The sequence below is a fragment of the Eptesicus fuscus genome, chromosome 15 (genome assembly GCF_027574615.1).
Source record: "Eptesicus fuscus isolate TK198812 chromosome 15, DD_ASM_mEF_20220401, whole genome shotgun sequence".
NCBI lineage: Eukaryota > Metazoa > Chordata > Mammalia > Chiroptera > Vespertilionidae > Eptesicus > Eptesicus fuscus.
The window spans coordinates 20,418,809-20,442,883 of NC_072487.1; the positions used below are offsets into that span (position 1 = coordinate 20,418,809).

At 46.7% G+C, this 24,075-nt stretch overlaps 1 protein-coding gene across 1 annotated transcript in view; it reads right to left on the reverse strand.

Annotated features, from left to right (window-relative positions):
* The window catches only part of CNTLN (centlein), a 275,134-nt gene that overhangs the window by 86,512 nt on the left and 164,547 nt on the right, over positions 1-24,075 (reverse strand). The window contains exons 13-14 of the mRNA XM_054727420.1: positions 8,808-8,908; positions 2,344-2,435 (exon numbers count right to left, since the gene is read on the reverse strand). Coding sequence (XP_054583395.1) covers positions 2,344-2,435; positions 8,808-8,908 — 193 coding nt within the window. The remainder of the gene's footprint in view (positions 1-2,343; positions 2,436-8,807; positions 8,909-24,075) is intronic.

The following is a 24,075-nucleotide window of genomic DNA, read 5'->3' on the forward strand; positions in this document are numbered from 1 at the left end:
ATACTGAAAATTTTTTAAAATTTACCAAAATGATGGCCCCATTCAAAACAAATAAAACACATCACTTTGTAATGTGTATTTATTATATACTTGCTAGGAGTGCCATGACAAAAATACTACAGACTGGGTAGCTTAAACCCTAATAACCTCCTTTTGACTTAACTCATTGAAGACCCCCATCTCCAAATTCAGTCCTATTCTGAGATACTAGGAATTAGAACTTTTACATAAAGATGTGGGGGGTAGGGAGGGTGAAGACACAATTCATTCCATAACAGTGTGTGATGTTAATATATTATTTTAAAATAATCTAGTTATAGTTTCATTTCTATTGTGCACAAATATTGTTTTCGTGTTGTTACAATCTTGTAAATCAATTTTGAATAAGTTTCACATAGATTGTGGGGGCATTAAAAAATAATTTTCTTCCCACTTTCTAATTGCTTCTAACTGGGCTAATAATCAAATTAATAGACATATATTAACAGAAGAAAATAAAATTTTAATACGTGTGCATGCGGAATTCATATAAGTGTGAAAATTACAAAGATTGTGGCAAAATGAGGTATATGTGTCATTTTGGACAAAGGAGAAAGGGGAGGAGCTTGAGATTTCAAAGGAGAAATAGGCAAACTCATAGGTAGCTGAGACAGTGACAAAAAATTATTGATAGGCAACTCAGAAAAAATGGGACAGAAGGAAATTTAGTGAACAGATATTTGCATGGTTCCCTGCTGACTATCATAATTCATATGTGCTAAAGTGAATATGCTCAGGTGATTATGCTAGGGTTCCCTTCCTAAAGAAGCTTTTTCTATCTGAATCTCTAAGAAGAAAAGAGGGAGGTAAAAGAAAAACAAAACAAACCAACAAAAACACTCTTCCTAAGTTTGTTGGGCTTTAATTGATTTCAGTTTGAAATAATTTGAGACCACCCACAAAGAACATCCTTTTAAAATAAGGTAATTCAACTAAAAGGGGTTAAATCATGACTTAGACAATTGCATTAAGTTAATATAGAAAAAAGTGACAAATTAGTATGTTAATTTGGCATATGGTCCAATGAAAATAATTCCTGATGGCATTTTAGTACTTAAATGGATTTCTGAGTCCACAACATTAGTAGTCATTTATAACAGTTGAAATGAAATTATGGATTTCTTTAGGGTTTCTACCCCAAAGCAATAAGTAGTAGCATAATATTATATATCCATAGAGATAAAAATTATACAAAGCCTGGTAAACAAAAATATTGTTTTGAAAGAAAGAAGGTAAGCTAGGATAAAGTGTATAGCATTCTAACTGGTAGTGTATACATTATTTCAATTACTCATTTTACCTTAAGATAAATAAATGTGAGCACTTCCTGTTCTTTATTATTATGTTAACCTGGTAATGGTCATTCAGTAAAAATGAAATGACCGCCTTTGTTACCTGATCGTATGGCAAGTATTAGAAGTACAATATAATAAATCCATCATCTGCTGTAAATCACTAGGTTTCCTACAAGTCAATTCACAGATGTAAGAAATGTAAGTAGCCACATTAATATTTCTGTTGATAGGTCAGTTTTATCTAAGTATTATATAGCCAAGTGATAATCAGTTATAAGAATAAACCTATTTAAAGAACATTTTCTTTGTAACAATAATAAAACTGCAACCAACCCCACTTGATTTAATTTGATAAAAAATGTATTTATACACAAATATATAAATTAAATGTAAAACTATAAAGATAAATGGTAAGATGTTTAAATAACATTTTACTATTAATGATAGGTACTATGTAAAGTAATTACAGGGTTTATTTACACAGATGGTTCTATTAAAATAGGAATAACTATACTAAATGATATGGGTATAAATTTTCATCCAAAATGAGCTGAGTCATTATATTTCCAAGTTTATAATTATAAATATATTATCATTTTACTGTGCTGAAGCTAAGTGTCTCATATTTTTAGTACAAATATTATAAATCTCTGTTTGCTGACGTGAATAACATAGAGTCTCATAGTCCCATTTTAAAGTAAAATGCTTAGTTATAACTAATAAACACATAATGAAAATTTTTATAATTTCTATTGTTGTAATTCTCTTCATTTCACCTTCACAAATATTTTTAATCTATGTCAACAGAAGCACAAGTGTTTCCACATTTATTTCACTAACATTGATTTTTTTTTTACCCCATTTTGGCAAGTCAATAATTTTGCATTATGAATTTAAATTAAGGATTCACACAAGGTTTAAGTTCATGCACCCTCGTTTTAAAATATAATCCTTTATGTTAAAATTCAGATTTAACATGCTCAGTTCAATATCTTAAAGATTAGACTACCTTCTGTAATGTCTGCTCCGACATTTCTTTCCCATTCTTCTCTGGAGTACTCTTCTTGACCCCATCATCTTCACCATGTCTAAAGACTTGTTCTGGTAAAGAATAAATAATATATTATAGCACCTTATTCACTACTAAAACACTGTCCTGTAATTTTAAGGAAAAGAGTTCTACAGTTTTTCAATTAGGAATAGTCTAGTTTATTGTCAAGTATATCGCCAATAAATAAATGCTGACCTTAATATTTTCAGTCACATAATTATGTATCTTTCTAGTGTCAATTTTTTTTTTTTTTTTTTTTGCAGTGTAAGATTTTCAAAGGTACAACAGATCTGCAGGTTAACAATGCTGTACTTTTATTCCGATTTTCATTCTTTTGTAGGCTATTCCCCCTTTGCCTTAAAAGCGGAATTCATGGCCTTTTTATCTACACAAGTCACTACTGTTATGTTCTCTGGATCTTGTTCCCTGCCAGGAGGATCAGAGTGATTGCTGAACAAAGCAAACAGTAACAGATTTAGGGTGGACTAAAACTGTAACATGCCCTACCACCCCTTTTTTTCCAAGTAAAAGATCATGCATTTGGCAGAGTAAATTATAAATACCACATTTACAGAAAAACTATGACTTTATAACAAATAAAAATCCATGTAATAGATTAAGTTATTTCTAGAAATCATTCCTATACTCACCATACATTTGACTGTGAAACCTTTTCAATCAACAAAAATATATAAGCAACATGGTAACTTTAATACAAATCATAAAACTTCAGTTGATATTATTAAAATTGAAATGCATTAAAACCTATAAATAGATTTTTTGTTATCAGATAAATTACTATAACACATTTAACTAACATTTTCTTACTGAACTATTTTTGGGATAAAATATTTCTCAAAGAATAAAAACGGGGACAGAAAAAGAATACATAAACCTAAAACAATATACATATCTGTGTTACACGGAAATGATTTTGCTTTAAAGTCTGCATGGCTGCTACAGGTCAGTGTAAAACTTTGATTTATCAACAAAGGAAAAAGAAAACAATATCATTCTCTATAGAGTAGAAATCCTCTTGGTATAAACAGTGACTAACAAGTTTGTTAGAGTGAATTAGGCATTTCTTTTGTCTTTGAAACATGACATATCCAATTAAAACTTCTGTACTTATGAAATAAATAGAACACTATCCTAAGGAAAATAAAAGCTAGAATAGGTAGAATTTGCCATCTGGGGAATATGTACCTTTACCTTGATAATAATCTATTGGTTCCCAAGTTTCTTTTTCTAGTCCCCTAACACCATGGTGCTGAATTCATTTACAACACTCTTTCAGGAATATAAAAATAATATGCAAATACTATTCATCTGTTCTAGTCATTTAAATATCTGCTAGAGTTCTAAGTGTGACATTTACTGTCAAGAATATCAAGAAAATAGTTCTATACTCAAAGAACATAGAGTGCTAATAATGATTAAATAACTCCATTAAAATAAAGGCTGAAGATTGACTTAAAAATAAATTTGGTTGTTCCTATGTGCTCCTGGGTATGAGTAAGCCCACTGGTGGTCTGGCTGACCATGTTCACTTATTGTTGTCTGCTAAAAAGTTTATTTCTTGCATTCATGGGTTTTATAGAGAATACTCAAGTAGCTTAGCCCAGGCATGGAGAAATGCAAGAAACCAACACTGTGCCCCTTGATTCTTTTTCCTGTCAAGGATCTCATGATTTGGAAAATGAACAAAGAGGAGTAGTTAGAAATATATACTTCAATTTTTTCTTCTAAAGTGGAAATCACCTTACTGGAGACTTATTTTTTAAATTTTATTCTATATGTTTTCCTTTTATTATTACTACTACTATAAAATACATTCTGATTTATATTATTTTTTAAGGATATCCATCTTGCTCCACTTTCTCTGTTTTTAACTTTTAGATTTACTTATTCATAGTTGTTTAAATTTATTTTATTCCAGCTTGTATGTTTTTTCTTTTCTCTTAATTCTTTTGGATTACATTAAAAATTAATCTAAATTGATCTGGTCAAGATGGTGGTAAATGTATTACTCACATCCTCCCACAACCACATCAAAATTACAACTCAACTACAGACCAACCATCATTCAGAACTGCCTCAGGTCTGGCTAAACAGAAGTCCTAAACTAAATATATAAAAAAGAAGCTACATCGAGACTCATAGGAGGGGCTCAGAAGACTCTGAATAGGCTGGTCCCACATCAGGTGTGGTGATTAAAAATGAGGAGGGATATCTCAGCTGCAGAGGTTCTCCTGAGGAGTAAGGGGTCAGAGCCCTGCACCAAACTCTCAACCCAGGGTTCCAGTGCCAGGAAGAGAAGTCGCCATAACCTATGACTGTGAAAATCAGTGGAGATTGTGGCTGAGTGTGAGGAAGAGCTGCTCAAGTCCCAGGAATTGCTCTTAAAGGGCCCATGTACAGACGTACTGGGACTTACTTGCTCCGAGCTCCAGCCCTGGGGCAGCAGCTCAAAAGGTGCCAGGGATATACTGGGAGGAACTGAGTTGTTTGGCTTTGGGGCAACAGCTGAAGGGGTAGCTTTATCCCAGACAGAAATGCTGGCAGAGGCAATTGTTCCTCTCTAAGCCCTCCCCGCACAGAGCTGGCTAAAGAGCACTATATCTGAGTTTCCAACAACCAGGCGAACACTGTTCGCTCTGCCCTGGTGATTTCCTGAAATACCTGTCTCCTCCCCAACCTTCATGCCAGGCCCACCCAGGCTGTTTCCAGTGGCTTTTCCATATAAATGGCCTGTCTTGGCTCATGCTGCAACTGTCCTAAAATTTCTCAAAGGTTCACAAAGCCCAAAACAAACAACATCTGGCCTTGACATGCTCCATATCTCTTGCTAAGTGGTCCTAGGAGCAGCATTAGTGGCAGCCATCTTTGATTTACAGGTTGGCCTTTGCAAGCTTAGCCCAAGTAGCAACCCTCTGCAGACAGCTCTGTAGCTCAGGCTGGCTGGTCCTGGGCAGGGCACAGGTAGTAGCTGACCTTTACCTGCACCTCCTTAAAGGCCTTAGGACCAGTGCATCCAGTGATTAGTTTCAGACAACATCAAAGTACCATACAACTATTTCCACAAGTGACACACTCAATGGGCAAACTCATCAGGCACCAGAGCCCCACTGATTCTGTGGGGTTGACCCCTGTAAAGCAGCTCCTCCACTGTAGTCAAGCCTGTCCTCATAGCCCATCAGACTGTGGTAAATCCCTCCCATTGGTGTGTCAACAGCAATCAAAGCTCAACTACAACAGGAAGATGTACACAGCCTACACAAGGGGCACATCTGAAACACCCAGCTCAGGTTACCAAGGAGGCCCTTCAGAACACCTACTACACAAGGCCACTCGACCAAGGCTGAGAGACATAACAGTTCTACTCTCTACATAGCAATAAATACAGGGAGGCAGCCAAAGTGAGGAGACAAAGAAGCATGTCCCAAATAAAGAACAGAACAAAATTCCAGACAAAGAACTAAATAAAATAGAGACAGGCAATCTCCCAGATGCAGAGTTCAAATCACTGGTTACAAAGATGCTTAATAAACTTATGGGAAGTGTAGAGAAACTAAGTAAGAACTTCAACAAAAAGATATAAAACATAAAATGAACATAGAAAACATAAAAAAGAACCAATCAGAAATCAAGAATACAATAAATAAAATGAAGAATACATTACAGGGAATCTATAGTAGATGAAGCAGAAAATCAAATCTGTGATATGGAAGTAAGGAAGCAAAAAACACCCAATCAGACCAGCAAAAGAAAAGAATCCAAAAAAATGAGGACAGTACCTGCTGGGACAACTTCAAGTGTACTAACATTCACATCATGGGGTACCAGATAAGATAAGAGAGACCAAGGGATTGAAAACCTATTTAAAAAAAATAATGATGGAAAACTTCCCTAGCCTGGTGAAGGAAATAGACAAATAAGTTCAGGAAGGTCAGAGAGTCCTATAAAAGATGAAGTCACACAAAGACACATTATAATTAAAATGTCAAAGGTTAAAGACAAAGAGAATCTTAAAAACAGCAAGAGAAAAAATGTTAGTTACCTACAAGGGAACTCCCATAAGACTGTCAGATGATTTCTCAGTAGAAACTTTGAAGGCCAGAATAAATTGGCACGAAATATTCAAAATGATAAAAAGCAAGCACCTAAAACCAAGACTACTCTATCCAGCAAGGCTATAATTTTCAATTGAAGGACAGCAACCAGAACAATCCCAGGTCCAGGTGAGGCCGTGCGCCCCTGGATCCGGGTGAGGCTGGGTCCCGGGTCCGGGTGAGGCCGCGCCCCTGGGTCCGGGTGAGGCCACGCACCCCTGGGTCCGGGTATAGCTGAGTTCCGGATCCGGGTGAGGCCGTGCACCCCTGGATCCGGGTGAGGCTGGGTCCCGAGTCCGGGTGAGGCCACGCGCCCCTGGGTCCGGGTGAGGCTGGATCCCGGGACCGGGTGAGGCCGCGTGCACCTGGTTCCGGGTGAAGCCGCGCCCCTGGGTCCGGGCGATACCAAACCAGAGGGAGTTGGACCTGCATTACCACCATTTGTCCACCATCCAGAGCTGAAAAGTCAGTGCCGACATGTACACATAAGGAACTGGTGGACATTGAAATTGGGTCTCAAAAGAACTGTTGGTCCAGAAAGAAACTCACTACAGACTGATTCATTTGCCTGTCAGCATAACTATTATTGCTCGTCTCACATTCAGTTCTTATAAGTATATCTCTAGGGACACATGATCTCGCTCATCTAGGGGAAATGATGAACAACATAGACTGAGGAACAAGAACAGAACCAGAAACAAGGAGGCATCGATCCGACTGTCGGGCCTCAGAGGGAGGGTAGGGGAGGGTGGGGGTAGGGGGGAGAGATCAACCAAAGGACTGTGTGCATGCATACAAGCCTAACCAATGGTTAAGGACAACAGGGGGTTGGGGTGGGGGATGGGAATGGGGGATGAGGACAAATATGTGACACCTTAATCAATAAAGAAATGAAAAATAAATAAATAAAACCCAGCGACCAGAACAGCGGAATGACCAGAACGACCGGAATGACCTGTGGCTATGACGTGCACTGCAGCAGCCAACCAGACTGATCTGGGCCCCAATCACGCCCCCACTCTGGCCCGGCCCCCAATCAGCCCACAACAGCCTGATCGGGGGAGGGGCTGGCTGCCAACCACCCGCGGCCCCTCTCCCCGCCGGTCCAGCCCAATGGGCCCCCATCGGGGTGGACGGCCGGACCCTACCCATGCACGAATTTGTGCACTGGGCCTCTAGTTATTTAATACTGAAATTCTGATTTTTAAGTGTTTGTAAATTAGTTTTTTTCTTTGTTTTTTTTTTCCTTTTTATATTTTCTCATTGCTTGAATCCTTTAAAAATGTATAATTAAAAAAATATGTGTAGTTTTTCCAAAAACTACAGAGGTATTATTTTTAGGAAGTAAACAAAGGTTAAAGTATTAGAGTATTCCAATAGTTAAGGGAAAAAATAGAAATAAGTTCTAGTAGAAGACTGAAAAGATACAGGAAAGAGAAGTAGAAGGTAAAACAGGGGGAAAACCAATGTTTCAGAAATCAATTAAGGAGTAAGTTTGAAATATGATATAAATCAATGGTGTAAAATAAAGGGGTTCAAATATTGAGCCTGACAAGTCACTGGTGAGAGCAATTGGAACAACAATAATTGGTACAATAGCCATATAAATGGCACATGAAAATTTAATTATTAAGTATAAATTAGTAAGTATACATTGTCAATCCTAAAACATATACTGGTAACAATTAAGCTGTAGCAAAGTTAAATAAAAAGAAATCCTGTAAAATCAACCTTATTTACTTTTTTTCTAATAAGGTACTAAAGCATGGATTGAAGTCTTTAGTAAATATAGTTATCTTTATTTTAATAAAGGAATAAATTTGCATTGGAATGGATACATTCTTTCTTACAAAACACATTTAGGCTATTTGGCAGGCTGGTTGCAGAATTGCAGATACTCCAGTTTCATTTTAACTCTAAAATTTTGATTCTAGACAATAGATAAGAACTAAACAATTTCCCAAAAAAAGTATGTCAAACAAAAATAATGATATTGAGTAGACTAACTCTAAATTATCTATAAAACTTTAAACAAAAGATAACTAATAAAACTTTATCAATGACTAATAAAAACAAATTGTGTTTTCTTATAAAATGTCTTACTTGAACTTTTAATAAATTAAAAGCTTACTGACTTTTAGGTGTTCTATTTCATTTTCTCATGAGAAGTGATGTTAATGAAATACCAACTAGTAAAGCCATGGGAAAGGGGTGAAATGTAAGATTCTTAGACGAAATTGAAAATAGAACATCACGAACTAGAAATTTTAAAATGCCTACATTAAGTATTTATTCTCACAAAAAATTTACCTTCTTTTTTCTCTGCTATCCATGTATTCAATTCTTGTATTGTTGCTTTGTCAATAGATATATGCACTTTAAGTTTATCCAATTCTTCCTGAAGATTCATCCTATGAAAATTAACATAAGTAATTATTTAAATGAATAATGTAACAAACAAATAAAGGCAGCAGGTTATTTAAAAATATATGAACTAGACAATAGTAAAATAGAAGCAAAAATATATTAACATTAACAAATCCTAACAATTACAATAGTATTTTAATGAGGACCTGAAAATTTAAAAATTGTAAGTGATTTTTAACTTAACCTAAATGAATATGTTAAATACTTAAAAATTAGACTATATGATTTTAAAAAATCATATATTGAGTTATCTGACCACTTCCTAACACTCGATATGCTATGTATCCTACCTTATAATAGAGAAATATGCAAATTGACCGCACCTCCGCTATGCCCATGATTGGGCCTGCGAGAGGCTGGGGGTGGGACTCCGGGTGGCCTATACGGCCGTTGAGAAGAACAAGATGGCGGCGCCCAATCCTCTTAGTTCCGGGAGTCTGGGGCGGCGATCCCCACCCTGGGGGGCGTGTCAGGTCCAAGCCAGGCGATGCCAGGGGTCCGAGCCAGGCGATCGCCACCCTGGGGGGCGTGTCCGGTTCTAGCCAGGCGCTGCCGGGGGTCTGGGGCGGCGATCGCCACCCTGGGGGGCGTGTCCGGTCCAAGCCAGGCGATGCCAGGGGTCCGAGCCAGGCGATCGCCACCCTGGGGGGCGTGTCCGGTCCGAGCCAGGCGCTGCCGGGGGTCCGAGCCAGGCGATCGCCACCAGGGGGGGCGTGTCCGGTCTGAGCCAGGCGCTGCCGTGGGTCTGGGGCGGCGATCGCCACCCTGGGGTGCGTGTCCGGTCTGAGCCAGGCGATGCCAGGGGTCCTCGGGTGGAGATCGCCACCCTGGGGGGCGTGTCCGGTCCAAGCCAGGCGATGCCAGGGGTCCTCGGGCGGCGATCGCCACCCGGGGGGCCGTGTCCGGTCCGAGCCAGGCGCTGCCGGGGGTCTGGGGCGGCGATCGCCACCCTGGGCGGCGTGTCAGGTCTGAGCCAGGCGATGCCAGGGGTCCGAGCCAGGCGATCGCCACCCTGGGGGGCGTGTCCGGTTCTAGCCAGGCGCTGCCGGGGGTCTGGGGCGGCGATCGCCACCCTGGGGGGCGTGTCCGGTCCGAGCCAGGCGATGCCAGGGGTCCGAACCAGGCGATCGCCACCGTGGGGGGCGTGTCCGGTCTGAGCCAGGCGCTGCCGGGGGTCCGAGCCAGGCGATCGCCACCCTGGGGTGCGTGTCCGGTCTGAGCCAGGCGATGCCAGGGGTCCTCGGGCGGAGATCGCCACCCTGGGGGGCGTTTCCGGTCCAAGCCAGGCGATGCCAGGGGTCCGAGCCAGGCGATCGCCACCCTGGGGGCCGTGTCCGGTCCGAGCCAGGCGCTGCCGGGGGTCTGGGGCGGCGATCGCCACCCTGGGGGGCGTGTCCGGTCTTAGCCAGGCGATGCCAGGGGTCCGAGCCAGGCGATCGCCACCCTGGGGGGCGTGTCCGGTTCTAGCCAGGCGCTGCCGGGGGTCCGAGCCAGGCGATCGCCACCCTGGGGGGCGTGTCCGGTCTGAGCCAGGCGATGCCAGGGGTCCGAGCCAGGCGATCGCCACCCTGGGGGGCGTGTCCGGTCCGAGCCAGGCTATGCCAGGGGTCCGAGCCAGGCGATCGCCACCCTGGGGGGCGTGTCTGGTCTGAGCCAGGTGCTGCCGTGGGTCCGAGCCAGGCGATCGCCACCCTGGGGGGCGTGTCCGGTCTGAGCCAGGCGATGCCAGGGGTCCTCGGGCGGAGATCGCCACCCTGGGGGGCGTGTCCGGTCCAAGCCAGGCGATGCCAGGGGTCCGAGCCAGGCGATCGCCACCCTGGGGGGCGTGTCCGGTTCTAGCCAGGCGCTGCCGGGGGTCTGGGGCGGCGATCGCCACCCTGGGGGGCGTGTCCGGTTCTAGCCAGGTGCTGCCGGGGGTCTGGGGCGGCGATCGCCACCCTGGGGGGCGTGTCAGGTCCGAGCCAGGCGCTGCCGGGGGTCTGGGGCGGCGATCGCCACCCTGGGGGGCGTGTCCGGTCTGAACCAGGCGATGCCAGGGGTCCTCGGGCGGCGATCGCCACCCTGGGGGGCGTGTCCTGTCCGAGCCAGGCGATGCCAGGGGTCCTCGGGCGGCGATCGCCACCCTGGGGGGCGTGTCCTGTCCGAGCCAGGCGCTGCCGGGGGTCCGAGCCAGGCGATCGCCACCAGGGGGGGCGTGTCCGGTCAGAGCCAGGCGCTGCCGTGGGTCTGGGGCGGCGATTGCCACCCTGGGGTGCGTGTCCGGTCTGAGCCAGGCGATGCCAGGGGTCCTCGGGCGGAGATCGCCACCCTGGGGGGCGTTTCCGGTCCTAGCCAGGCGATGCCAGGGGTCCTCGGGCGGCGATCGCCACCCTGGGGGCCGTGTCCGGTCCGAGCCAGGCGCTGCCGGGGGTCTGGGGCGGCGATCGCCACCCTGGGCGGCGTGTCAGGTCTGAGCCAGGCGATGCCAGGGGTCCGCGCCAGGCGATCGCCACCCTGGGGGGCGTGTCCGGTTCTAGCCAGGCGCTGCTGGGGGTCTGGGGCGGCGATCGCCACCCTGGGGGGCGTGTCCGGTCTGAGCCAGGCGATGCCAGGGGTCCGAGCCAGGCGATCGCCACCGTGGGGGGCGTGTCCGGTCTGAGCCAGGCGCTGCCGGGGGTCCGAGCCAGGCGATCGCCACCCTGGGGGGCGTGTCCGGTCTGAGCCAGGCGATGCCAGGGGTCCTCGGGCGGAGATCGCCACCCTGGGGGGCGTTTCCGGTCCAAGCCAGGCGATGCCAGGGGTCCGAGCCAGGCGATCGCCACCCGGGGGGGCGTGTCCGGTCCGAGCCAGGCGCTGCCGGGGGTCTGGGGCGGCGATCGCCACCCTGGGGGGCGTGTCCGGTCCGAGCCAGGCGATGCCAGGGGTCCGAGCCAGGCGATCGCCACCGTGGGGGGCGTGTCCGGTCCGAGCCAGGCGCTGCCGGGGGTCCGAGCCAGGTGATCGCCACCCTGGGGGCGTGTCCGGTTCTAGCCAGGCGCTGCCGTGGGTATGGGGTGGCGATCGCCACCCTGGGGGGCGTGTCCGGTCTGAGCCAGGCGATGCCAGGGGTCCTCGGGCGGAGATCGCCACCCTGGGGGGCGTTTCCGGTCCAAGCCAGGCGATGCCAGGGGTCCGAGCCAGGCGATCGCCACCCTGGGGGGCGTGTCCGGTTCTAGCCAGGCGCTGCTGGGGGTCTGGGGCGGCGATCGCCACCCTGGGGGGCGTGTCCGGTCTGAGCCAGGCGATGCCAGGGGTCCGAGCCAGGCGATCGCCACCGTGGGGGGCGTGTCCGGTCCGAGCCAGGCGCTGCCGGGGGTCTGAGCCAGGCGATCGCCACCCTGGGGGGCGTGTCCGGTCTGAGCCAGGCGATGCCAGGGGTCCTCGGGCGGAGATCGCCACCCTGGGGGGCGTGTCCGGTCCAAGCCAGGCGATGCCAGGGGTCCTCGGGCGGTGATCGCCACCCTGGGGGGCGTTTCCGGTCCAAGCCAGGCGATGCCAGGGGTCCGAGCCAGGCGATCGCCACCCTGGGGGCCGTGTCCGGTCCGAGCCAGGCGATCGCCACCCTGGGGGGCGTGTCAGGTCCGAGCCAGGCGCTGCCGGGGGTCTGGGGCGGCGATCGCCACCCTGGGCGGCGTGTCAGGTCTGAGCCAGGCGATGCCAGGGGTCCGAGCCAGGCGATCGCCACCCTGGGGGGCGTGTCCGGTCCTAGCCCGGCGCTGCCGGGGGTCTGGGGCGGCGATCGCCACCCTGGGGGGCGTGTCCGGTCTGAGCCAGGCGCTGCCGGGGGTCCGAGCCAGGCGATCGCCACCAGGGGGGGCGTGTCCGGTCTGAGCCAGGCGCTGCCGTGGGTCTGGGGCGGCGATCGCCACCCTGGGGTGCGTGTCCGGTCTGAGCCAGGCGATGCCAGGGGTCCTCGGGCGGAGATCGCCACCCTGGGGGGCGTTTCCGGTCCAAGCCAGGCGATGCCAGGGGTCCTCGGGCGGCAATCGCCACCCTGGGGAGCGTGTCCGGTCCGAGCCAGGCACTGCCGGGGGTCTGGGGCGGCGATCGCCACCCTGGGGGGCGTGTCAGGTCTGAGCCAGGCGATGCCAGGGGTCCGAGCCAGGCGATCGCCACCCTGGGGGGCGTGTCCGGTTCTAGCCAAGCGCTGCCGGGGGTCTGGGGCGGCGATCGCCACCCTGGGGGGCGTGTCCGGTCCGAGCCAGGCGCTGCCAGGGGTCCGAGCCAGGCGATCGCCACCAGGGGGGGCGTGTCCGGTCCGAGCCAGGCGCTGCCGTGGGTCTGGGGCGGCGATCGCCACCCTGGGGGGCGTGTCCGGTCTGAGCCAGGCGATGCCAGGGGTCCTCGGGCGGAGTTCGCCACCCTGGGGGGCGTTTCCGGTCCAAGCCAGGCGATGCCAGGGGTCCGATCCAGGCGATCGCCACCCTGGGGGCCGTGTCCGGTTCTAGCCAGGCGCTGCCGGGGGTCTGGGTCGGCGATCGCCACCCTGGGGGGCGTGTCCGGTCCGAGCCAGGCGCTGCCAGGGGTCCGAGCCAGGCGATCGCCACCGTGGGGGGCGTGTCCGGTCCGAGCCAGGCGCTGCCGGGGGTCTGAGCCAGGCGATCGCCACCCTGGGGGGCGTGTCCGGTCTGAGCCAGGCGATGCCAGGGGTCCTCGGGCGGAGATTGCCACCCTGGGGGGCGTGTCCGGTCCGAGCCAGGCGATGCCAGGGGTCCGAGCCAGGCGATAGCCACCCTGGGGGGCGTGTCCGGTTCTAGCCAGGCGCTGCCGGGGGTCTGGGGCGGCGATCGCCACCCTGGGGGGCGTGTCCGGTCCAAGCCATGCGATGCCAGGGGTCCGAGCCAGGCGATCGCCACCCTGGGGGGCGTGTCCGGTCTGAGCCAGGCGCTGCCGGGGGTCCGAGCCAGGCGATCGCCACCCTGGGGGGCGTGTCCGGTCCAAGCCAGGCGATGCCAGGGGTCCGAGCCAGGCGATCGCCACCCTGGGGGGCGTGTCCGGTTCTAGCCAGGTGCTGCCGGGGGTCTGGGGCGGCGATCGCCACCCTGGGGGGCGTGTCCGGTCTGAACCAGGCGATGCCAGGGGTCCTCGGGCGGCGATCGCCACCCTGGGGGGCGTGTCCGGTCCAAGCCAGGCGATGCCAGGGGTCCGAGCCAGGCGATCGCCACCCTGGGGGGCGTGTCCGGTCCGAGCCAGGCACTGCCGGGGGTCTGGGGCGGCGATCGCCACCCTGGGCGGCGTGTCAGGTCCGAGCCAGGCGATGCCAGGGGTCCGAGCCAGGCGATCGCCACCGTGGGGGGCGTGTCCGGTCTGAGCCAGGCGCTGCCGTGGGTCTGGGGCGGCGATCGCCACCCTGGGGTGCGTGTCCGGTCTGAGCCAGGCGATGCCAGGGGTCCTCGGGCGGAGATCGCCACCCTGGGGGGCGTTTCCGGTCCAAGCCAGGCGATGCCAGGGGTCCGAGCCAGGCGATCGCCACCCTGGGGGCCGTGTCCGGTCCGAGCCAGGCGCTGCCGGGGGTCTGGGGCGGCGATCGCCACCCTGGGGGGCGTGTCAGGTCTGAGCCAGGCGATGCCAGGGGTCCGAGCCAGGCGATCGCCACCCTGGGGGGCGTGTCCGGTCCAAGCCAGGCGATGCCAGGGGTCTGAGCCAGGCGATCGCCACCGTGGGGGGCGTGTCCGGTCCGAGCCAGGCGCTGCCGGGGGTCCGAGCCAGGCGATCGCCACCCTGGGGGGCGTGTCCGGTTCTAGCCAGGTGCTGCCGGGGGTCTGGGGCGGCGATCGCCACCCTGGGGGGCGTGTCCGGTCCGAGCCAGGCGATGCCAGGGGTCCGAGCCAGGCGATAGCCACCGTGGGGGGCGTGTCCGGTCTGAGCCAGGCGCTGCCGGGGGTCCGAGCCAGGCGATCGCCACCAGGGGGGGCGTGTCCGGTCTGAGCCAGGCGCTGCCGTGGGTCTGGGGCGGCGATCGCCACCCTGGGGTGCGTGTCCGGTCTGAGCCAGGCGATGCCAGGGGTCCTCAGGCGGAGATCGCCACCATGGGGGGCGTTTCCGGTCCAAGCCGGGCGATGCCAGGGGTCCGAGCCAGGCGATCGCCACCCTGGGGGCCGTGTCTGGTTCTAGCCAGGCGCTGCCGGGGGTCTGGGGCGGCGATCGCCACCCTGGGGGGCGTGTCCGGTCCGAGCCAGGCGATGCCAGGGGTCCGAGCCAGGCGATCGCCACCATGGGGGCCGTGTCCGGTCTGAGCCAGGCGCTGCCTGGGGTCCGAGCCAGGCGACCGCCACCCTGGGGGCCGTGTCCGGTCTGAGCCAGGCGCTGCCGGGGGTCTGGGGCGGTGATCGCCACCCTGGGCGGCGTGTCCGGTCAGAGCCAGGCAATGCCAGGGGTCTGGGGCGGCGATCGCCACCCTGGGGGGCGTGTCAGGTCCGAGCCAGGCGCTGCTGGGGTTCTGAGCCAGGCGATCGCCACCCTGGGGGGCGTGTCTGGTTTGAGCCTGGCGATGCCAGGGGTCCGAGCCAGGCGATCGCCACCCTGTGGGGCTGGAGTCCGGCCGAGCCAGGCGCTCCGGGGATCCGGTGGCCATCGCCACCCTGGGTGGGGCGTGGCAGCACTAGCCCAGCCCCTCCCAGGGTCCCTGGGAACATTGCAGGCATGTGGTTGCTGAGACCCAGACCAGGCCTCTGGCCACAGATTCATAGCTTTGCGGAGACCTAGGGCAGGGATCTGCTTCATCTGCAGAGAGACGGAGGTTCTGCAGTGCCCCCAAGATGTGGGTGGGCCCAGCCAGGGGTCAAGGGGCATGGAAGGACTCCTGGCAGAGGGGCAAGGACCCTCACCCCTGAGGCGGGGGTTGAGGGATGGAGCCACCTCAGTGAAGGGGTGCTGCACTGCAGGGTACTGGACTGACTGACGTGATTCTGACAAGCTCCAGTGCTAATGGGCCTCGCTCAGGCGGCCTTCACACTTCAGAGGCAGTGACTACTGCTCCTGCCTTCACCCAAAAGCAAGCTCGCTACACCCTGCCCCATAGCAGAGCATGCCTAGGCAGTGAGTGGGAAGCCTTCCACCTGCTTCGGAGAAGGGGGGGCAGTAAAGAATGGGGGGAGAGGAAAGAATGTGGAGTATCCGCAATGAAGAGGTGCTTGAGAAAGAGGCTCGGAAGCCTGACTGGAAGGTTTGTTCTGTTTTTTGGGCCGCTGCCCCTTAGGAAGCGCAAAGAGCATGGCTCTGAGGGCTTCCTGTGTGCTCTGAGGGCTTCCTGAGTCAAGTTCCACAGCCAACTGGAATTGGCCTCAGTTTCCTGGTCTGTAAAATGGATGAAGCGTGTCCCAGTGCCTTCACTGATCTTTGATGGCCAATTGAGATACTATATAAAGAAAATGAGGGAAGAAGTGAGAAAGAAAAGTAAGGACAAAAAAACACAAAAGAAAGATTGAAAGGAACCTGTAAACCCATTGTCACTTAAATAGGGAATATAGTCAGTAGTGTTGTAGATGCCAGGTGGGTACTAGAAATATCGGGGAACACTTTGTAAAGTATATGATTGTCTAACCACTATTCTGTAACTAATATAAAACCTGAAACCAATACAAAATAATGTTGAATGTAAAGAAATGAAAATTGGAGTGAAATTTTTATAAATTTCAAAGTTTAAATAAAAGCTGTAAAGGAAGGAAGGGGAGAATAAAAAGTGTTTTTCATTTTGCCACTTCATTAAAAAGACAGTTGTCTTTATGTGATGCTTTTATACTTTTCTAAGTCATTATCTCATTTTAATTTCCGGGCAACTTAAAGACAAGATAAATATTCCCTCCACTATTCAAAGAAAGGAAATCTTGGTGTCTGGTCCTAATGATTCAATCGTCAAGCCCTTATTGTAAAGCAGGGTTAGTAAAATTTTCTGTGCAGGGTCATATCTATACTAATAAAAGCCTTGGGGGTGATCAGGCCAGCAGCGGAGGGTATTTGGGGGCAATCAGGCCCGCAGAGGAGCAGTTAGGTGTCAATCAGGCCAGCAAGGAAGCAGTTAGGGGGCAATCAGGCAGGTAGGTGAGCGGTTAGGAGCCAGCAGTCCCAGATTGTGAGAAGAATGTCCAACTGCAGGATTAGGCCCGATTCCACAGGAATCGGGCCTAATCCTGCAGTTGGACATCCCCCGAGGGGTCCCATATTAGAGAGGGTGCAAGCTGGGCTGAGGGACACCCTCCCCAGTGCACGAATTTCGTGCACCGGGCCTCTAATAACATAATAAAAATATTAATTTATACCACTGAAAGCAAAGATAGTAAATCTCTAGATGCCACGACAAAGAATCCTTACTAGTAAAATGGAATTGACATTCCATCATGATAGAGCTGGATCAAGTACTGCCCATGGAGACCTCAGACCTTGAGACCTGAGTGGGGATGGAAGCTTATGCACAAGGCCCTTCATGACTGATAGATAAACCTGGGCTAACTGCAGAAAGCTGGGAGACATAATATTGCTGAATAAAAACCTGAATACCAGAGCCTGTCTGGTTAGAGTTCTATAAAAAAGAGACTTCCTGTTCCAGTCTGAGGGCAGGACAGAGTGAACTATGTGAGACTAGAATGCTAAGTCTCAAATTTGGGCCATATATATTTGCAGAGACCTGACAAATCAATAATAGTGTAAAAATGGGTTTATGGCCAGTGTACACTGGAGAGTTCACAATCATCTAATAAGACAGGCTTCCACAACTGAAAGAAAGGATAGGAGAAACACCACCACAAAAAATAATTCTCAAAGAAGTCAAGTTTGCAGATAAGAATAAACATATAAATAACTTCAAAGCCATGAAAGACAGTCTACATATCACCACTGCTAAAATCGGTGAAGAAACAACAAGAAAATAGATATAATAGAACAATTAAAAATAATATTTTATTTAAATTAGAGTTTTTAAAATGTTGAAAAAAAGAAAAAGAGGTGACAAACATATTAAAAAGATCAGGGATTTATGGAACAAAAAAAGACAAAAAATAAAATCTATAAACCTTTATATATAGAAAGGCTAAATAAACTAAATTTATAATAATAACATAATTGAAATTTAAAACTCAGTGGATGGATTAAATAGCACATAGACAAAGCTAATGAAAATTGGTAAAATCAAAGACCACACAAAGAAAAGAAAAACAGTAATGATATAAAGTATGTTGGAATGAGAGGTCCAGAAAACACCTAATAGAAATTATTCAAAGAGATATCTGAGAAGATTTGGGGGTAGGGAAACAATACTCCAAAATGTGACAACTAAAAATTGAGAACTGAGGAAAAGTATGAATAAACAGATTAAGATTAAAAAAAATGCAAACAGGATAGATAAAACTAATCACACTTAGAAACAGTAAAACTGAAAAAGAGACCATTTTAAAACCCACCAAATTGCAAACAAAAATCAATTAACAACTAAAGAATTTTGGAATGACAACTGACTTCTCATAAACAAGAAAAGCTAGAAGGAAAATAAGTAATATTTTCCACATTCCAAGTTTACTATTCATGCATCATAGATGAAAGAGCTATTAACAATATAATTTAAGAAAAAAACTTGAAAGCATTGAATGAAACAAAATAGGCAATGATAATGAAATACATTTGTAAATGTATACATGTAACTAAACAACATTATTATTCAAAGTAATCATAACAATATTGAAGTGAAGGTAGAGATAAAATAAGGTAGAACTGAAGTTCTGAACAACAAAATGATATAAGAACATGGAAAGGATCAGAGTTAAATCATTTAAAAATCTTTGCATTTATTGTTGTACCAGGATAGAGGTAGTTATGAACTTCAGACTTTGTCAAATAAATGGTGTATGCTATAATTTCAAGAAAAAGCATTTAAAGAATGAAAAACAAATATAAAATTTTCAAATGAGAAGAGGTAAAAAAGAGAAATACAGAAAATGTAATCAAATTGAGTTTGGATTAGGTTCCTACTTTGTTTAGCTAAGTACATGGAACAAACTGAAGCAAGATGGCCACACAAAGAAAAAGCAGATGTAGTTCATCTCAATTTAGTTTTCCTTGGCTCTCAAATCACTAACCCAGCAGAACAAAGGGCTACAGTTGTTGGTAATGTTATTTCTTGCTTCTTTATTTTATACTTACAGCTTATTCTTTTTCACAAAGAACTCACACAATCCCTACTTCTAATAAGAAGTATTTGTAAACATTAGGGGCCACTTATTCTTAAGTCAAACTAAGTTTCAAGAAACCACATCTTACTGGGTGTTTGGAGGAGAGGCTGACAGAATCAATGCCCAGGCACTCCTGAGCCAGATGAATATTGCCTAACTACAAACAACCCACTTAATCTGAGGTTTCAATTTTATACTCTGTTGAGTCTGAGGACCACAATTCAGGATCTACTACTTACTGGACAAATTATATGAAATGACTATATTTAAATGCTGGACAATAAGCAGCAGAGAACTATAATCTCTGAGGGATACAAAATCAACAAAGAGTGAAACCAAGGGTCCTTATAACTGATTAAATTTTAAATCCTAGCTCTAGAAATTATCCCCCACCCAGACTTTTGCCCAGATAATCAGCAACTCCTGAGGCAGCAGGAGAGAGTAAACCCAGACATGAGTAAGGGTCACATGGTCCAGACCTCTAGCAGGCTAGAATGAACATCTTGACTTAAATTATGTTTCAGTTCCTGAGCCGTAAGGTGGAATGACCCCCTGGTTACTTTCCCATAAGACTGTTAGCATAGGTAGCAAGCTAGGTATTAACAAAAAAGAATGGAGCTAGTCATCTAATTAAATGGGATTAACTAGGAAGCTACAGCTTCACAGACACCCCAGGGGACAACCACATCCTCTGCCAAAGGGACTAAAGTCCCTGAGTATGCAGAAGCAGGCAGGAGTGAACAGCTTTCCAATCTCCCCAGCAAACAACCAATCTGGTCCTGCAAACCAGGAGGCGGGAGTGGAACCAGCCATGGGGGAAATTCCTTTGCTGGGCACATGCACAGTAGAAGCCATGATGGGCAGGGGAGGTCCTTCCACTTAGCTTATATGCAGTACAAGTCAGATGACAAAACAGAACTTTGAGGCATGCACATTAGAAGCCAAAATTGGGATCAAAAAGGGGAGATTAGCCTGAAAAAAAAAAAGATCAGATAGGATAAGGGCATGGAACCCCAGAAGATCCAGGAAAGAGACTGGGTAGGGGGAGGGGCCAGCACAAGCCAGGGAAGAAAAAGGACAGAGATTAGATAGTTTGAAAGAAAACCAACTCTCTCCTAAGGCCAATGTAATATAATCAAAGCTTAACAAAGGCTTGAGGGACTCTCCATAGCAGCCACAGGGGCCTGTGTGTGGCAGCCAAGTAGGAGGAGGATGCACAGCACTGAAAGCTGGATAGATGGGAACAGAGACTGTGCTGAACTACTAGAGCCTTGGATGTGAGGCTAATGGCAAGGGAGATCTGGCTTCTAGTCTCTTCCTGGTTTTGGTGCAGTCCCAGAGGCTGGACTTCTGCAGCAAGACTGAGCTGAGCCACCTGGCCATGGATGAGACATCAGGAACCTGGGGGCAGTCCTCTGTTTTTGCTCTAATAAATCTTGTCACTACACCTCATCCTCCTCTGCATGTATCTTTGAAATGCATTTCCTATTTGCCCCAGTAACAACGAGACACAGGGATGCTGGCAAAGACCTGAAGAAATGATTTATTATACACATCCAACCCAGTGTTTCGTGATTTTTGCCCTATACAACGTGTAATCTACATGCCATTGGGGAGTTGGTTTAGTTAGAGTACTAGCTCTCTATCTCCATATTGACCAATTCAATATTAAACTACTTTTTTTTTCAATACTGCAAACTCCTGTTTGTGCATTTCTTTGGGCCAGTACGTCAAAGCAGGCAGAACCAAGGAAAAACATTGGGGTTCCATTAACAAGAGAACCCTAAAATCTCTCTCTCTCTCTCTCTCTCTCTCTCTCTCTCTCTCTCTCTCTCTCTCCCCCTCTCTATCTAAAATCAATTAAAACATATTTTTAAAAAGAGAGATTAGAGTTTTGGAAGGCTGAAATGGCTAGAATTTGTGAAGCACCGTACCCAGAGAGGAGGAAGCTACAAAGAAAAAGAGCTAAAGAATTCTACATAAGAATTCTTCTGATGATTATTTGTGGTGTCAAACTAAAGCCCTGTGAAGCCTACCTGGAGCCATGTGTTTTGCTCAATATTTTAGTTCCAGGTCCCAGCATATTTAGAATTAGTGAATGAAAGCACAAACAATACAAAGGGTCATACAGATTTGGTTATATGTAACTAATATGATAAATCTCCATAGTTTAAAGGCCTATTTAACATATTGTTTACTTAGCTAAAATTATTTACTTGCTTCCAGGCTCCAATACTTTAACAGTATCTTGAGTGAATTCTAAAAGCCTATCAATAGGTCTTAATTTGCACCATATTCTGAAGCCTTCTAAGATAGATAAAAGGAATATAAAGGACTCTGGTCTTTGGGGCTCTAGATCAGCAATGAATTAGGTTTTGTGCTATCTTGTTCTGAAACTCCCTACACTCTTACCTAAAAATACTTTACAGATGAATTTAGTTCTGAAGACTTCAATCTCACTGGACGAATTTCTTGTCCCTATTTCTGAATCATAAAGTAACTGAGAGTCAAAGTCTGTTGCCACATAGCCTTGAAATCTATTGCCTCTCAACGGACCCTGATAACTTTTACAACCCTTGATAACTCAGAACTTCTTTGCATTTGGCTTATGATAACCTGTGATGTTACATGGTAGACTGATTTCTCAAAGACAGATATATTTAAATTTTCAACTTACTAGTTCATTTCATTAACTCTTACATGTGATATTGTAGACTGTTTGCCAAAGCCATAAAAATAGTACCTGGGACAACTGGATATTCACATGCAGAAGAATAAACTTGGACCCCTACTTAACACCAAATTTAAAAAAATTAACTGAAAAATAAACTGAAGATCTAACTATGAGGTAAAACTACAAAACAGAAGAAAACATGGATATAAATTTTCATAATCTTTGACTTGCTGATGGCTATATAGATATGATGCCCAAAGCATAAGCAAAAAAAGAAAAAATAAACTGGACTTCATCCAAATTAAAAACTTTTGTGCATAAGAGGACAGTATTACAAAAGAAAAAAACCCTACAGAATGGAAAATAATATTCACAAATGTCTAAGAAAAAGAATATGCAAATAATACTACAAAAAGATATCACTTCATACTCAATAAGATGGCTATAACTTAAGAGAAAGAAAAAAGAAAATAACAAGTATTAACAAAGATGTGGGGAAAGTGGAGCCTTCCCTTAGTAGACTGCTAGTGGGAATGTAACATAATACAGCCACTATGAAAACAGTTTGGCAGTTCCTCAATAAGTAATTATTTGCACTATTTTGGATTCTCACACGCATTTTCAGGTAAGAACCAAAAGTGAAGCAGAAAGAGAGAAAAATAATGTGGGGCTGAGAAAAACATTTAAAGAAACAATGACCAAAATTTCCCAAACTTGACAATAGGTACAAACCTAGAAATTTAAGTTGTGAGAATCCCAAACAGGATAAACCCAAAGAAATCCATGCCAACACATGTCATAATTAAAACTGTGAAAAGTAAAGAAAAAGGTAAAATGATTGAAAGCAGCTAGAGAGTATGATGTATTACATATAGAATTACAATGATTCAAATAACAATATATTTTTCATAAGAAACTATGGAGACCAGAAGGAACTGATATATTTTTAAAGTGCTGAAGACAAGAATTGGTAACCAGGAATTCTCTGTCCAGTGAAAATAACCTTCAGGAATGAAGGTAAAATGGAGACATTTTAGAAAAGGAAAACGGAGAATGTGTTGCTAGCTAACACACCCTAAATAAAAGTCTAAAGAAAATCTCTTCAAACAGAATTAAAAATATGATTTTTAAAAATGGAAGGTCAGAAGTGAAGAAATAACAGTGGAAAGAAGAAAATGATCTCTATTATATTTATCTGTAATATTATAGGCTATCCTTCTCTTGAAGTTTTAAAATTATGTTTGAAAATTGAAGCAAAAATTATAACATCTAAATAGTTTTCCAATGTATTTAGAGAAAATATTTAAGACAAGTATATAATAAAGGGTGGAGCACACAGGGACAAATATAAAATTAAGGTTTCTACATTTCACCTGAAATGGTAAAATGTTGATACCAGTAGACCGTAATGTTATGTATATATAACACTTAGAGCAAACACTGAAAAACTAACTCAAAGAGATATACTCAAAAACCCTATAGATAAATAAAAAGGTAATACTAAAAAAATGTTCAAGTAACACAATGGAAAGAAGGGAAAGGGAAACAGAGGAAACAAACAAAATAATAACATGGCAAAGTTACCTCTAATATATTAACAATTGTTTATAATAAAAGGATAATATGCAAATTGTGCCCTCGACCAGGAGTTTGACCAAGGGTTGGGGCCGGCCCACCAACAACCCATGGCCCCTCCCCCCCACTGGCCCCACCCCATCGGCCCCTACGGGGGTGGGCCAGCTAGACCCGACCTGTGCACAAATTCGTGCACCAGGTCTCTAGTATAAGATATAATGTCAGCATGCAAAAATGTAAGCTACTCTATATACTAGCAAATAATACCATTTAGAATAGCTCCAAAATGAAAATACTGTTTTTTTCTACTTTTAAAAAAATTTAATGAATTTATTGGGGTGACATTAATTAATAAAATTATATAGGTTTCAAGTGTGCAATTCTATAATACATCATCTCTATATTGTATTGTGTTGTGTTCACCACCCAAAGTCAAGTCTCCTTCTGTCACCATTTATCCCTCTCTTCCTTTTTCTACCTACCCCAACCTCCTTTCCTTCATAATCACCATACTGCTGTCTGTGTCTATGAATTGTTTTGTTTTTATTTTGCTTAATCCCTTCACCATTTTTAACATAAATCTAACAAAAGTATTAAACATATAGAATCTATATGATAAAACAATAAAGCATTGATAAAAGAAATCACAGTAAATTAAGAAACATGTCATATTTATGAAATAGAAGACTCAACATAGTTAATACGTCAATTCTCTACAAGCTGG